The sequence below is a fragment of the Camelus ferus genome, chromosome 21, assembly GCF_009834535.1.
Source record: "Camelus ferus isolate YT-003-E chromosome 21, BCGSAC_Cfer_1.0, whole genome shotgun sequence".
Taxonomy (NCBI): domain Eukaryota; kingdom Metazoa; phylum Chordata; class Mammalia; order Artiodactyla; family Camelidae; genus Camelus; species Camelus ferus.
Window position 1 is genome coordinate 13,482,366 of NC_045716.1, and position 16,997 is coordinate 13,499,362.

General features: G+C 48.5%; 1 protein-coding gene across 2 annotated transcripts in view; it reads right to left on the reverse strand.

Moving 5' to 3' along the window:
* Window positions 1-16,997, reverse strand: part of RCSD1 (RCSD domain containing 1) — a 59,457-nt gene that overhangs the window by 16,069 nt on the left and 26,391 nt on the right. Inside the window, exons 3-4 of one of the 2 annotated variants that reach the window (XM_032463805.1) lie at window positions 2,811-2,912; window positions 1,572-1,661 (exon numbers count right to left, since the gene is read on the reverse strand). In XM_032463805.1, the coding sequence (XP_032319696.1) occupies window positions 1,572-1,661; window positions 2,811-2,912 (192 nt within the window). The remainder of the gene's footprint in view (window positions 1-1,571; window positions 1,662-2,810; window positions 2,913-16,997) is intronic. The other variant, XM_032463806.1, reaches the window with a different exon arrangement.

Consider the following 16,997-nt stretch of genomic DNA (forward strand, 5'->3'; position numbering starts at 1 on the left):
AGTGTTCTTGTTCCTTTTACAAAAAAGGAAATAAGCTCAGTGCAGTGCAGTGACGTCTACGGGGCCAAGTTCAGGTCACGGAGGCAGCCTCACAGTAGGCTCCTAATGGCCACGGCCTTCGCCTGTTGCCTAACACAGACTCCAAGCCCAGAGAGTTGAAGGTCACAGGAGAAGTTGACACTCAGTAAAGAGAAATTGTTGGTATGTATTTGGTCAGGACATTGGCTGGTGACCCCAAGAAGCCACAGAATCATGTCAGCACTTGAGGAGGCCCCAACAAAAGCTTCGTGGTTTTTTGTTGTTGTTGGGTTTTGGGGTTTTTTTGGGGGGGAGGGGTAATTAGGTTTATTTATTTTTTTAATGGGGGTACTGGCGACTGAACCCAGGACCTTGTGCATGCTAAGAATGCACTCTACCACTGAGCTGTAACCTACCCCCCCAAAACTTAGTGATTTTTAAACTGTGTTTCTTGGGGGTTCTCATCTCAGAAGACCCCGATCCGTACGGGTGGTGGAGTATTCTCAGAGCAAGTGGGGCGTTGACTCCAACCCCACTGTGCCCCACATCCCACTCAAGCAGTTCTGAGCTTCATCTGATGGGTTTCTGCTTATACATCTTGAGTTGACAAAAAGGTTTGAAAAATCGCTGATCCACTCCAAATGGCTCACTTCATAGGTGAGGAAATGTAGGCCCCAAGAGGCTCGCCCAAGTTCACATGTCTATCTGGTGTCTGTCGTCAGGACACCAGTCTCCGAAAAGGAAAAGAGAAAGACGTGGTCACAATGGGATGTAGGAACCGGACTGCCTTGCTCTATTTTGGGGCTGGCCTCCCAGGCTGGACGAGGGAACATGCAAATTCATTTCTGGCCGGGACCATGATGACCACAGTGAAGGTTCATGGATGGCTGGGAGGGCATGGACAAGACACTCTTACAGCTACAATTAGATAAATAAGAGTAGGTGAATATGCAGGCTGGGACTCCATTGCTGGCTATGATCTGTGATACCAGACCCTTTATTATGTTTGTAACACTGGCTATTTATATCTGAGGGCAATGAGGTCTCCTGTGTGCTCTGGTTTTCTTCCAGTGATCCAGAACAATAGTCAGCCTTTATCAGATCCCGCAGAACCTCACGACTCCCTCACACTGCAATTCTGCCTTACGTGAGTGCAGCCCCTCTTTCCAGAGCCTTCTACACATAGAAGATTCTGTCTACGCGTGGAAGATCATCTAAGTCAGACCTGACAGTAAAATGTGACTTTCATAACTCCTGAATCCGGTGTGGCAATACTGTGTGGTCCATTCTCTTTGCTGAAATGCTGAGGCTTGAAAAAGAGTGCTCCTGCCCTTGAACAGGAGGCTCAGTAAGAGAAAGCAGAAGGAGCCTCGTTTTCAAATGATAGGGTTCAGGAAGCATTAAGAAGAGGAGACTCATCCCTGAATCTGAAATGTTGAAGTTCCCCGTGCAGGTTTCGAAGTCTACAAGTGTGACTGTGGTGCCTCTTCCTCTAAGGAGGAAGAAAACCCATCACCAGCATCCTCTGAGCCCCCGGCAGCAGTGGCACTTACCTCCTCACCATTCTGGCCCAGCTCTACCTTGGGGGGGAACAGAGAGAGGGAGCAGGGTGGTTTCCTTCTTGTTGGTTTACTGGCTGGTGTCTAGAGGGAGGGCAACAGACGGACACATAGAGAGAAAAAGAGAGAGAGCTAATCAGGCAACAAGGAGGAAGAGGAAGGAGGTGGAAACTGGTTTTAGGAATGTTTAGGGATGTCTGAAGGAGAAAAGAATGGAGGGAGCCACTGCATGTCTTTGTGACCATCCATTAACCCGAACCATAAATTCATTCCAGTGAACTGTTGGCCCGTTTTGACTTTCAACTTCTCCTCTCCTGGTCCTTTCCTGCTGGAGCATCCGCTTCTACTTGAGGTGCATCAGCCTGAAGCAACATCTCAAAATGACACCACATCCAGCTGCTAAGTACTGCTAGCACCTTAGATCAGGGTCTCTCCTTCACCCTTTATGACATTCCTATAATGTCTAGAAATTATGGGCCGATTTTTCAGATGAGAAAACAAAAATGCAAAATAACACACCTAAGAAAGCATGACAACCATATTCTCGTCTGCCCCAAGGGGCCACGAGAACCCTCCTTCTACACCGGGGCGTGAGTTGGGGGTGGGGAGCTCTTCCTCACTTCACTTCTAAAGAGCTCCTCACACTGTAGGACTAGAGAAAACCTAGCTCAGATCTCTCCAATGCTACCTTCGACTCTGCCCTCTCTAGCAGGTTCTTTCTAGAATCCACTGGTCACTGGCTCCCTTTCCATCCTGATCCCTGGCTACCTATATCTGACTGTGCTTCCCTTGAAGTCCTCTCTTTCTTCCCAAGGCTCCATTTGGAATCTGTCCTTGCTCTGGGTTCCTAGGTTCCGGCAGGAGCCTGGTGCGGGGGCTTCTTTATTCTGCATGAGCCCAGGTCTGGTACAGCTGTGCAAGATCTAAGTCTCCATCAGTGGATCCAGAAGGAGATGAATTCAGACTCTCTCCGACGGGCAGGACTTTAGCTCGCGGCCGGCCCTGGGTCTGCTCCCTCCACGCCAGAGTGTAAGCCTCACTCTGCTGGGGAAAGATCCCGCCCAGGCCCAGCGGCATGGTGACATTCTTCACATTCAGGGAGACCCCTCTCCGCTTCTCTTCCTAATTTGGTAATTACCAAGCCTCCTCCCGCCTTCTCCTCTGGGCCTGACCCAGACTTCCCCTTCCTCCAGCCCCCTCCCAGGAGAGGGGCTCTGAAGCCGCCTGACTCACCTCCTTTGCAGCGGCTGCCTGCTCCCTAAACCGCCCGGCCAGCTGGGCTACCGACGGGGGCGCCGAGTCGTCCACTTTGGCGTTAGTTTCTGCCGGCCTTTCCTGGCAAACCAAGGACAAGCAAAAGTATGTACTTGGCACCGCAGAGAGTCGGCACTGGGTGCCACACAAGGTGCTGAGTATAAGGCCACGATGTGTTATGTGTGTCACTGTGCCAGGACAGTGAGGTCTTTAACAGCATTTTGCAATTGGCTCCTGCATTCAAAGATTTTTTAAAAGACCTGTTCAGTCAACTGCATTTAGTGAATATTTACAATGTCCTCAGCCCTGGGTGTGGCTCTGGGGACCTGGAGAGAAAGACAACTTGGTGCTGTCCTGAGAGGTGGGAAGGTGCCCGGAGATCTGGGAGGCAGGATAAGGCCGGCTTCCCCCCAAATTCCACAAAGACCCGGCCTGAGGAGGGGTATATCAGTGACAGCATCTTCCCTCGGTCAGCCGAGGCTTAGGAAACTGGGGGCTGGCAACATGCACTGGAGAGAGACGCCTGTAACTACATATAATAGGATGAGCAAATGCCGTCTATTGAACTTGGACAATATTTTTGTGTCTTGTCTCCCCTGCTTAATTGAGTGCCTTGGACATAGAAATGTTCCGAAAATATTTGTTGAATTAACAGATAAATAACATGAGAGGTGGGAAGCATGGCGGACAGGAACCAGAGTGTCTGGATTTGACCACTCGTACTAGTTCAGTGACCTGAGGCAAATGACTTTACCTTTCTGTACCTTGACAGGGATAATGTTAGCACATCACTCACAAGGCTGTTCTGCGAATTATATGATTTACTGTATAGCTAGAGGGCAGGGACAAGGCCCCGGGACATAAGAATTTCAGAAGGGCTGTTATGACTATGGGCAACAGGGTCCTTCCAAGAACTCTTGTGATGATTTCAGTTAGATATTTGCATATCTCATTACATTCTCACAGTGTCTGCACTGAGAGACTCACTTCTTTTACTGTTCTGTTCCTTTCTGCTGGGAGTTTTCTCCAAGCCGGTTACCATGCCCCTGCTCTGCCACCAGGGCAGTCATCAGTTTCCTGCAGCCTCTCCTCCCTTAAGGTGCCTCCAGGCTCCCTGAAGAGGCCACGATACATCTGGACACCGCTCACTCCTACTTGTCACCCACACACACACATGGTGAGTCAGCGAGTGCTGGAAGCAGCCACCTCTCTTCTGCCTTGTTACACGCAGCCCACAGAACCACCCGGTTTTAATAATTTTATCAAATGTCCAGTCCCAGAGATGCTAGGCTTTAGTTTTTGGTGACCGTGATGATGGCATTTTTTATGCAGACTGCAAACTCCCTCTCCACGCTTCCCTGCTCGTGTCTAGCCTGAAACTGGGAGGATCTGGGTAGTACATGTGCCTGAGAAAGTTCATCTCTGTCTTTCCATGGGGCTCATGGCCTTCCAAGACCAGGCATGCTCCTCTCCAACTGCAAGCTTGCATCCCTGTGCACCACACACCAGCACAGACACACAGACACACGCACACACACACACACACACACACACACACACACTCACATACACTTCCTAGGCCCTCCTTTTTGTGCTAAAATTGTTTCCAAGCTTTGTTATTTGGGTGTTCCCTCCAAAGTAAATGTCACTGGTTATACCAGATGCTGCCCGCTTGGAGCAGAGGAGGGGCAGACGCCTGACCGCCCGCTGAACTCCAGCGCCCTCCGGCGGTGAAGCTGAGTAGGTGGGGGCAAAGCTTTGTGAGGAGGGCTTTGCTTAGAGATAGGAAAGAACTACTGGGATCTGTGAACAGGCTGTTCTAGAGAAAAAGACGGGTCCCTCTTTACTATTTCCCGCTGTTATTCAAGTTTATCCCCAGTGCATCCTAAGCATCAAATGCTGACTTCACATCAAGATGTAGAAGGATTCACTTCTTTTCAAGATGCCAGAGTTCCCCATAAAGCTGGGGGAAAGCAGGGGAGTGGTGCCCACCCTGACCGTGCCCCGCACTTGCCGCACTGGGCCTTGTCGGAGGTGAACATCTTGTCCTCTCGGAACAACGGAGACGCTCCAGGGACAGTGTGATTAATTAATTGAGCTGCTCTTGGCAAAGATGCTGGGCCCATTAGTTTGTCCATCTGTCTAACTTCCTGCCCCGGAACAGCTCAGTCTCTCTGTCCGTTGCTATTTATCGCTCACATCCTGCTGACAGCGCACTTTACCTCGGCCCCAAAGGCGCCAATCACTGGCGGTGCAGGAAGATACATTCCAGACAAAAATAGAGCTACAGGAATCAGAAACTCCTCCCCAACTTCCCTGTCTCAAAACTGGGCTTGGCAAGGAGCGAAAGAACTACAAGGCTTCTGGAAGCATTTAGGACTTAAAAGCTGGGTTGAAGGAAAGATTATAATACGTCTGAATTTGTTTTCTTGGAACCTAGTGAATGGCTTTTCTTTTGAATGTCCACGGACTCCAGGGCTTGCTGAAGCCTGGCAAATCCACTCACCACCAGCCCCTCTCCAGATGCTTCTCATTCTATGTTATGAAGAATGACTGATTGTTGCCTTCTCTCAGTCGGGCACACCGAAGCCCAGAGAAGGCAAGTGACTTAACCAGAGTCACACAGGACAAGCTAAACAGAATACTCTGTGAAACACTTGACTCCAATGCCTGATAAGCCAGCAATGGACATCAGTTAAGTAGGATAATTTGCGCAGGTGCTTTGAGAACTGTCAAGTGATACATAAACAGTGAAGCTATCCCAAGCCACTAGGTTGCACAGGAATAGTGGGAGCAGCATGGCTCTGGGGAGGGACAGGCGCTGAGGCGCTGCCTGGATTTCTGCCTTGCAGTTCTGGCAGGGACCACAACTAATCTCCTCCAGCAGTTCGACATCACACCACCTCGGCCCCAGGAGGGTGAGCTCTCTCTTGGCCAAGGCTGGTTTGGTAAGGTCATGCTCCCACCTTGATTGCTCTTAGATCTGAGAATGACTTCAGCGTCCATGCCTAGTCCCCAGTTCTCCTGGGACACCCTCCCCACCCCATCCCTGCCCACAGCCTCCCTGGGACTAAGTGTTCTTTCTCTATTCCAAAGAGAATATTCTCTATTCTGTTAAGTTCTGAACACAGAGCAGGGAACACAGAAAGTTCCCATCAAAGGATGCTTTCTTCCCCTCCCCCACCACCCAACCCCCAGCAGGTGCCCAGGTATCAGGGCAGGGAACCTGCTCCCAGAGTCACTAACACCCTCCCCTGCCTACATCCACATTCCATGTTTTGTCGTTGTTTTGACCCCAGCTCGTCCTTTCTTTCTGGGGCCAATCGCTACATCTTAAATCCGTCTTCTCACCTCATTCCTTTTTGGGTCCTGCTTCAGTTGACACTTGTCTTTCCAGACTGTAGCCCCCTACTCCATCTTCTGGGTCCTGGAACTTGCTCACCAAGCCCTCGGTGCCACCATTTCAGCCTGGCTCTGCCGGCAAGCTTGGAACCCACTCCCGTGGTTCGTGCGACTTTGCCGAGGCCAGAAGAAAATCACCTCTTGTGTTTACTTTCTGTTTCTATGGGACTTTCTTCTGAGAACTGAGGAGCCCCTGTGTCTGGATGGCATGGAACTTCCCTCTCGCTGTTGCCATGTTGAGTCAGTACAATTTGGACGCCGCCGGCCACCCACACAGTGGAATCTTTGTGGACACGCCCAAATTGGGCACTACCTACCTCCCTGCCTCTGCCCCATCCCGCCTCCTTGGTCCAAGGTCTATGTGTCGAAAAGTCTCTGGATCGTGGTTTAGGAAGACAAGGCACGTACAGCTTGGAAGAGAAGCAATGGGAGGGCTCTGCCTAGGGGCTGAGGAACCCCTGCCCTTATAGCTAAAAGGAAGGTTCTCTCGCTCACCAGAAACAAGCCAGACCAGCCAGAGCCTCGGAAGTGCAAGGTGTGCTTGTTTCTCTGCTCTTCTAGAGCAGCTGTGGATCTTAAGACCATACTCACCCCCTTCCAATATGTCCTTACTTAAACCATCATTTCAGAAGGATCAACAGACAGTCTCTGTGGGATCTCACGATGGTTCCAGCATCTTTCTTTACCCTCACCTTGTCCTTAACTCTTTAATTCACCCCAGCATTTCACCATTACCATCCTGGGACGATGGAAAGGACGAGGGACTGGGAGCCCAGGTGGCCCCTTTGACCTACCTGCCTACTGGAACAGCTGCTCCGTGGGAGGCACTGTCCTTAGAGCACCTGATACATTTTCTGTCATCCTCATACTTCTTCTAGAACAGAAAATGGCCCAGAGTCGCTAACGCCTCAAGTTACTAAGTGTAGCACCAGCTTTATCTGGATTCCAAAGATCTAGCTTTTTCCGCACCGACATGCTGTACCAACTCTAGACTTCTGCAGCCAAAAGTTATCTCACTCAGTCTCTCATCAGTAAACATTATTGCCCTGGGCCCTGGGGTGAAGCCATGACAGTTCTTGCCCTTAAGGAGTTTCTATTCCACCAAGGGTAGCAAAGAGTAAACACAGATAAACAAATAAGATACCTTGTTAAAGGCCATGAGAAAGAGAAAACAGGGTATTTTATCTCTGGGGGTGTGAGCAGACATCTCTGAGGAGAGGTCATCTGAGTTGAATCCCAGCTGGGGAAAAGATGGGAAGAAAGTTCTTCTGAGCAGAAAGCGCAGAGAGGAACAAAGCCTGACAAACCGAGAAAAGAGAGGTGTGGCGAGGACCTGTCTCATCAAGGACAAAGGAGGGGAGATACAGGATGAGAAGCAGTCTGGGGGCCACCGTGTGGAGCCTCGAGGACTGTGGCAAGCAGTTTGTGTTTTATTTTAAGTAAACTGGACGCAGGAAGGGGCAGAGGAGCTAAGACCCTGAGCAGCGGACAGGGCCAGCCACCTGTGGGGGAAATGGCCAGAATGAAAGGAACCTCTGGTGATGGGGTGGCCAAAAAAAGGGTTTTGGTGAACAGGAATCTCTAGTCATTGATTTACAGTTGTTAGCTATGTGGTGTCATCACGACCGCCTCCTGCAATCCGCAAACCTGCAGTAGAAGTTCTACTGAATGCCTTTTATTTATGGGTGCTTTGTAAAGGGTTAGAGTGAGAATGAAAAGGGCCCACATTTGGTAAAGGAATGCCTTCAAGAGGCTGACTTTTTTGATTTGCCCACTCAGAGGACATTAATGAGCCCGACACATGCCAGGGATTCACAGGGGAGCAGATTCACAGGGGAGCAGATTCACAGGGGAGCAGATTCACAGGGTGCTTAGGTCTACTGGGCTTACAGGAGAATGGAGGACAAGGATTCAGAAGAGGCAGAAAACTGGGACCAAAGGTGACCATGGGCAGATAAATCTGGGAATTAGTAACTATGAGAGTGGCTTAGACATAGGGTTGGAGCCAATACTCTGCAGATCTCAGGAGTCTGTGAGACTAGCTGGAATGGTGTTCTGAACTGCAGTTGGGTCTGTGGGGATGGGACATTAGCAGAACTCAAAAGCAAATTAGGTGAAGGATTGATCAGAACTGACGACTGACCAAGTGAGTGTAGGGAGGTGGCAAGATGCTGCCCAGGTTTCTGGCCTCTGCTGGGTGAACAGGGATGCTGTCTACAGAGATGGGGAGCCCAGAGGAGGAGCAGGGCTGGAAGGAAAGAGGTGAGAGGTGCCAAGAGAGGCAAAAGTGCCCAGAAGGGGTGAGTGGACAGAGCAGAGAGTCCAGGACAGACCTAAAGGATCTGCCTGGGATTTTTGGAGTCAGACAAACCTGGGTTTGAAACTTGGTTCCTGTTACAAGGTAATGGCCAAAGACAGGCAAGGTTAGTGGAGGGTGGGAGGAGGTGGAGAGGGTGCTGGGATGAGGAGGCAGAAGCAGCGACCTCGTGGTCCGGGCTGGGGTGCACGCACCACCATCTCCATCTTCCTCCTACAAACCAGTGGGCGTGCAGAGGGGAGGAGCAGATCAGATTCAACCTTGTCAGTCTGTCAGCCTGGGAGCAGCTGGCTTTTTTTTTCTTTTTCTTTTTAGGGCAAAGGGGAAGAGTGTGAAAGAAATGCCTCTGCATAGCTAACATGGGTGATTCAGAGGGCCAACATATAAATCTACAACACATTGCTCTTCAAAGGGAGTTTCTTCTGTATAGCACAGGGGGCTATATTCAATATCTTCTAATAACCTTCAATGAAAAAGAATACGAAAACAAATATATGTATGTATATGCATGATTGGGACATTGTGCTGTACAAAGAAACTGACACATTGTAACTAACTGTACTTCAATACAATTTTTTTTAATAAAATAAAAATGTGATTCAACTTAAAAAAAAAAAAGAGCTCAGAGACTCCTGTCATGTGCTCCTCTCTTGCTGGTTAGTCCCATAATAAACCTGATTCCACTGGGAGCCCCTCCAAGTCTGAGAGATGGATTGCATTCCAGGCACCAGGGTTGCCTGGAGTCCTGGGGTTTGCTGCAGCCACCCGGAGGCCCCCCAGGAATACCCTTCACTGGGGGCCGTTTCTGCTTCCTGAGTGGGAGTGACAGTGAGTGTGTCCTGAGGTCTGGGACATCTGCCCTTCATGCCACAGCAGAAAGCCCAAGCATGCCTTCTAAGATTAGAACAAGTCGCCGGAGGACCAGGGCCTGCCTCCCAGTCAGCTGCAGCCTCTCCTGTTACAGCAGCTCCTCTTCCCTCCCCTCCCCTCCTCCTTGCAGCCTGGAGCTGGACTCTTAGTAGGGAGCCCCCTGGGATGCTCTGTGGGTCGGAGCACCATGGGTAGGACGTGGTGCTGGGTCTTCTGCTCCTTCTTTTTGCTTTATCACATCTTGGGCTCATTCACTCATTCATTTTTCCTGTACTCCAGGCCCTGCGCCAGAATATAGCAATTAACAAGATAATACAAGTCCTTTCATAATGGAGGTTACAGTCTAATGAGGATGAATGTTCAACAACCATCATTTTTGACCGAGGTTATTGTTAGGGTAATAAATGCTGCAGAGGGAAAGGACTAGGAAAGCAAGTGACAAGGGGACCTGACCCAGAGATGTGATGGTTAAACTGAGACCTGAAAGATAAGTAGAAGTGATCCAAGCAAAGTGTATGAGGTGGGGAGGGGAGAGGGGTAGCCAAGGGCATTCCAAGGAGAGTTTACACCAAGGTCTGGAACTGAGAAGACTGGGAGGTGTTTAAGGAAATTAAAGAAGGTCGATGTGTCTGAAAAACAGAGAGTTTATCAAATACCGTGGTTTTGCAAGCCTGTCTCTTTCTGCTGTAAGCACAGGGACAGTGTATTATTCATGTCCCCATCCCCTAGCCCACTGTGATATTAAGTGCTTGATAAATGCCGGTAAATGAATGAATGAATAAATGAATGATGTCCCAGTAAACCAACACCAGTGGGCTAACATTGTGAGGGCTTGATAAATATAGATCAGGACCTTGAAGTGGAAATGGAAACAAAGTGTCAGCCAGGGTTGGCTCTGGGCACACCTGGCTTGAATACGTTCATTACGATTCATTGACTCGTCCAAGGTCAATGGAATCGTATCTAGAGGGCAAAGAATGAGACCTTCCCTGATGAATCCAAAGGTTAACAACCTGAACCTCCAGTCTCTACTTGGAGCTAAGAAATCCATTATAATTTCTTATTCCCATCCCTGGGTATTTGTCTTCTCCACTTTTAATAATCCAATCTCTCCTAAAACATGACATATCTTAAAAAAATACTTAAAATTTGTCTATTTCTTTATCTAGAATGGTTGGATCCTTCTGTCGGCAGCTGGGATTTTCAGACACATTTCCTCAAGGATCAGATGATGCACAGAGAGGCATGGGTCCCTATCAGTGCAGAGTGGTGTCTGCACAGGATCTAAAATCCACATCTCTGGTCTGTCCCTGCAGCTGTCCTCAGATACCAAGGCTGTCCTCCCCTCCTTGCTGCCCAGGGATGCTCCAGGCGGGAGCCCACAATCTCTGGTATGGCAAAGAGGCCCCATGCAAAGTACAGGGCAGGCGCTACCTGCCCAAGAAGCCAACTCACTGGGGTGGGGCCAAAAGGGTCTTGAAGCAGTTATTTTAATTATCTTTCCCATCTCCTCTTGCCACACCGTCCAAAGAAGAGAAAAGGAAAGGAAACCACCTAGCTGAGTTGAGTTGCTTCACTTGAAAGGTCTGTTGGGTTCCATAGAGCAAGACAGCTGACCCCTGGTATGAAAAGGGGGAGCTGGGAAGGGTAGGGGGATTGGCTTTCAGGCCCGCAGAGGCTTGCAGATGGCCTGACATCGCTTTTCCACCTGCTCTTCCCTCTGGCTGCTCCCCTTGGGCCTGGGACTGATTCATGGTGTGAGTGTGCCCTCCAGCAGCTGACTGAGAGCACTCTTGGGCCAAGAGTCCCACATGAGTCCAGACCTGCTGGGCTGCTCAGGTCCCCTCTGTGCCCAGCATCATCCCCGTACTGGGTGATTCTATCTACACCTGCCATCTTTGCTTAACTATCTCTCTTTAGCAACTGATTTTAAATTAATAAGAGTAGACTTTTGTCATGTCATTCTCTCAACAACAATAAAGCAGCTGATTTACTGAAAGTTTATTGTGCCAGGTACTGTGTTAAGATTATCTCATTCAATCCTCATAGCATCTCTGTGACATGGGTTTCATAAGTACCTCCATGTTACTGATGAGAAAACTGATACCTAGAGAGCCCAAGTAAATGGTCCAGGATCGCACAGCTACTAATGGTAAGTCTAGAATCCACACTCCAATGATCTCCTGAGGCCTGTGTTCTGAACCACAACACCACATGCCTCTGGCAGCCAAAGCTTTCAGGAGTTCACATTTGGGGATTAAAAAGTGCTCATCAAATTTTGTAATAAGACAAATAACCCAATTAAAAAAGGGCAAAGGATCTGAACAGACGCTTCACCAAAGAAGATATGTGAATGGCAAATAAGCACACAAATCATTAGGTAAATGCAACTTAAGACTGCAAAGAGATATCACTGGATACCCACAAGAATGGTTACAGTAAGACAAACTGACAACGCCAAATGTTGGGGAGCCTGCAGAGCAACTGGAGTGCTCATCCATTGTTAGAGGAAATGCTACATGGTATGCCCACTTAGAAAAATATTTTGGCAGCCTCTCAAGTTAAACATACACCAACCAAATGACCTGACGAATCCCACTCTTTGGTATTTGCCCAGGACAAATAAAAACATGTGTCTACATAAAGACTTGTATGTAAATTTTTAGAGCAGCTTTCTTACTGATAGCCCAGATCTAGAAAACCAAATGTCCATCAACTGGTGAGTGGATAAACGAACATGCTGTGTTACATGCATATCACAGAATACCACTCGGCAATAAAAAGGAGCAAACTAGTGCTACATGCGCGGCATGGATGAATTTTGACAGCTTTATGCCAAGTGAAAGAAGTCAGATGTGAAAGACGACCAGAATGACTCCACTTACATAAGAACATTCTTAAAAATGCAAAGCTATGATGACAGAAAGCAACTCACTGATTGCCAGGGACCAGGGGTAGGGGCCAGGGACTGACTACAAAGGAAAAGTTCTAGATCTTGATTGTGACCTCTGTCTTGTGGTGGTGGTGGTTACATAACTGTATACAGTCAATACTCATCAAATTGCACTCTTAAATTACGTGACTTCTACTATATGTAAGTTTTATCTCCTAACTGTGATAAAATTTCTTTTTAATTAAAAAAAGTGCTTAAAGAAAAAGTTTGAGGCACACTCCATCTGCATAAGGTCTCTCTTTTCCCCTTTACGTATTATAAAATGCATATATTTATTTGAATAAATACACATTGTTTACTTGTGTTTTTTTTTGTTTGTTTTGGGAGGAGGAGATAATTAGGTGTATTTATTTTATTACTGATTTTTTGATGAAGGTACTGGGGATTGAACCCTCGTGCATGCTAAGCATGTACTCTACCACTGAGCTACCAACCTCCCCCTATAAGGTCTCTTTTCATTTGCCCAGGACTACGGGACTCGGCTTAGTCCCAGGATGCCAGTCCCATGGGCCCCACCGTATTGGCAAGAAGGCACCATGGCTGCAGGAGGTGGGCAGCCTCTGGCAGCTGCTGGGAATAGACCACACCCAGCCATTCCTGTCCAACCCAGGGCAGCCAGCAGCACTCAGGAAGCAAGAATGGTGAAGAGAGTACAGAATTTGGAGTCTGACAAGCTCAAATTTGAATCTCATTCTAAAATTTATGGATTGTGGGTCTTGGGCAATTGACTTAACTGCTCAGAGTCTCATCTATAAAATGCGGCTAATAACACCCACTGTGGGGTGGTGAAGATGCTAAGAGATTGTCTGATAGGACAGTTTGGGTTCAAATCCGAACCTTTCCTCTTACTAGACGTTTGATATTGGGCAAGACTTAACTTCACTCAGTTCCCCCACTTGTAAAATAAGGATTATAATAGCACTTGTCTCATATGATTGTTATAAAGCCCAAATGCATTAATGCACATGAAGTCCCAGCACAGTGCCTGGTGCATAATAAGCCTTCCCTCCCATCTGAGCTATTGTTCTTGCCGTCACCTAAGACAATGACTGCCACACAGCAGGGGTTAGTTGGAATGTGGGTGCCCTTGCACTCCTTGTAGGGATGGCAGGCTGTTGCCAGTTGGCCCTGAAGAACTGCAAGGGGGAAGCAGGGATCTGCTGCTGCCACGTCATTTTCATCCCCACTGGTAGAACAAGTCTGCAGATCAGGTGGGTTGGCATTGCACGTTAATATCAGAGGAATATACAAATGGGGGTCTTCTGAATCACACAGAAGAGCAGACTGGCTACTTGGAGTAAGATTTTGGGCTCCAGCCACGAATAGCCTATCTCATAGCAGGGCCATTCATGAGCTGAGGTCATCTGGATGTTTTGGAGCTGTGGGGTGGGGTAATGGGGGCAAGACCAGCCACCAGAGATAAGTCTGCTTCTGGCTTCTGCAGGTGGGGAAGGTCCTGCCTTTCACCCACGGCCCTGAAGGGGCCATAAAAAGGAAAGCACCATGGCCAGAGTTTGAGGGTTGGGCCTGCCCCTGCAGGTCCAAGCCTGATGAGGCTAGTCCATCAGGTAGGAGCAGAGACCCTCAGGGGCTCCAGTGGGTGAATGGCTGGAGCAGCTCTCCAAGGAACATGCTTGGATCCAAACAATGCAGCGAGTGGAAACAAGAGGTTAAATCTCTGGGCAGACACGCTCTGTCTTGCAGAGTCAGAAGGGAAGATCCAGATGAACTATTTCAAGAGCTGAGCATCCTGGTGGAGGAGGCGGCCACTGACCCAGCAGTCAGGAGCACTGTGTGAACTCTCCACCCCTCTCTGCCCTTCCGTTTCCTCGTGGTAAAGTGAAAGGCTTGCCGGGGAGGCTTCCCAAGGCCCCTTCTGGCTGGCTCGCTCTTCATTTTCTTACTTTAACATCACTGTGAGGACAGTTGGGAACACTCAGGTTATCTTTCTCATGTAGATACAAACAGAGGTGGATACCTGACTAAGTTTAGACAGAATAGAGCAAACTCTGCCGGCAAGCTCAGGAACCCTAAGGAAATGCAGTGCTATATCTCCAGCCATCTTCACACACAGCTCTGCAAAGTAAAGAACCCCATCTCTCCTGCTGCTTCTTCCAAAGACAATTCTAAGAATGGAACCCTCTCCTGTTCTCAAATGGCCAGGAATCAAATGGCCATGTGATACAATCCCTTCATTCCAAATTAGCAAACTGGGGTCAGTAATTCTTTGAGAACGAAGAGCTTCTTCTTTCTCAAGAAGATGAGATGGCACATAGTCTAGGAGGCATTTAAAAGCCAATAAAAAGGAAAAATGGGTGAGAAATCAGTAAGAAAGAATCATGACCAAGCCAGGTCAAGAGCTACAAGGTCAAAAGAAGCATAATTGTAAAGGGGAATTTAAATGAGGAGAGTCCAGGGTTTTCCCCAGGCGTGTTGCTGCCCAGCTGGGGAAAGAATAACCCCCACTTTGGTTTCCTTGGGAAGTCATACCAAGAAGGAATGACTACAGGTTTTGTTTTCTTTCATTCACACCCTTCAGCGTGTTCCTTTGTTTTGCTATCTACTACACCAAGGGCACAGGCTCTGAGTCTCGGCCAGCTTGAGAGCCGCACGGTTCTGAAGCAGGAATCAGGGGCTCTAAGAATAGAATGGGCCTGCAGGGAAGCGTTTGGAGTAGATACAGACAGGGCTTTTCACAAACCCTCTAGGGTGAGCGAGTGATGCTCTGGGGCCCTGTGGGAGGGAAGAAGGATTAAGCCAAGAAAGATCCTCCCGCTAGTCAGCACAGAAACAAACTGACCCTCAGCCTGAGAAACACAGAACACAAGGTCTAAGAGACAAACGAGCCAGCCTCCTCTTGCTCCCCTCTTATCAGCACTTGTACCGCCCTCCACCCTGTGCACGAGGAATCTCTCCTTGGACACTGGCCAATCGGCTCCTCATGTAGATATCTGAGCAGATGACTCACAAGATGGTTTGGTTTTCTTCTGGGCAGTGGAGCTGTGGACAGACCAGCAGTACTTTATCCCATCACTCCACACATCCACACACGTCCCTCCGAGCTGCCACCAGGGAGCCTGGCAGGGTGGCTGTCATGGCTTTTCCAGGAGAGGTGGCTCCACTCTAGTGGCTTTCAGGTCACTTCACACAAAGGGGATATGGGATTGCAAAAGGACCTCCTTAATCCCCACAGAAAGCATAGAGGGCAGATACGGTGCTCATTTCCACCCCAGGATCAGCATGGTGCTGGTAATAAGATCAGACCGGCCCACGCTGGCCTGGCTGCAATCATCCTGCCATCCAAGCACAGGCTGTTGTGATGCAGTGACAGGAGGACTCAGAGTCCGAAGCGGAGTCTAGCCCCAGACCTATCTCCTCTGGACTTCATTTCCTCCTCTGAAAAATGGAGATGAGATTTACTACACAGGTCATTATCAAGATTAAGTGAAGGGTGCATAGAAAGTATTTTACAAGCCAACATTGACTGAGGGATCACTCCTACTTTCTACTGATTTTACTTAATAAGGCCAAGAACTGGCTCATGCTGGAGTCAGAACCTATTTGGTAGTCAAGACCTTAAGTTAAACAGGGACATCGGCAGGTTCATAGTTGCAAGTATTTTAAAGTCAAGTGAGATTTAAGAATATTTAATATCCCTACAGAGTCTGGGCTAAACATCATTTTAATGAAGGCTGGAGGAAGTTCCTGAAAAATAAAAAGCAATCAGTCAACAAATTTGTGGGAGGAGGCAGTTACAGAGAAATTAAGTCATGGTCCCTGTTCCATTGAAGCTGACAGTCCAGTTGGGGAAATACAAAGCAAAGGTAGATTAAATACAAGAGCAAGTTAAGAAGACAATGGTACAAGAAGCTGTATCCATGGTGGCATGATTAACGGGCCAAGGAGCAGTCCAGGCTGTAAATGTGGCTGCATCTGAAGACCCAGGAAGGAGAAGCGATGGAGTAGGAATAGGGGGTAAGATGGGCTCAGAAGGTGGTTACAGATGGTGTTCTGGAGACAGAATGTTTGATTCACATCCTCATACTCTCCTCCTTATGTGACCATGGGCAGGTAACTAAGATCTGTAAATTTCAGTGGCTTCCTCTGTAAAGCGAGGATATATTTGCATCATAGGCTCCGTAAGAACCAAGAGAGAGAACATACATGCACAGTGCTCAGCAGAGTCTGGCACATAATAAGTGCTCACTAAACACAGGCTAGTATTACACATAAAGCCAAGGTATTTGGAATTTATACTGAAGGGGTAAATCCGACAAGGAGTTTAAAGGAAAACATTTGTCCTGACTCATAACATGCAAACCACAAATGCAAAGAGGCACTTGGGCAGCCCCGACAGAGATGCAGATATCTTTTTGGAGAGAGGGCTGGATGTTCAGGGAAGGGTGGGCTACCCAGCTTAGATGGCAGGAAAGGACCCTATGACCCTAGGAGGCCCTGGGGAAGGGGCATGAAAAGTTCAGGGACATTCCACATCTCTCCCACCAGAAAGAAGGACAAAGTATAGAAGAGAGCTGGGAAAATGGAAGGAAAACTTCCATTTAAGGAGCAAGTGGGGGAGGGAGCTGGCAGAGGAGGGAGGAGAAATCAGGGTCTAAGAGCTGGA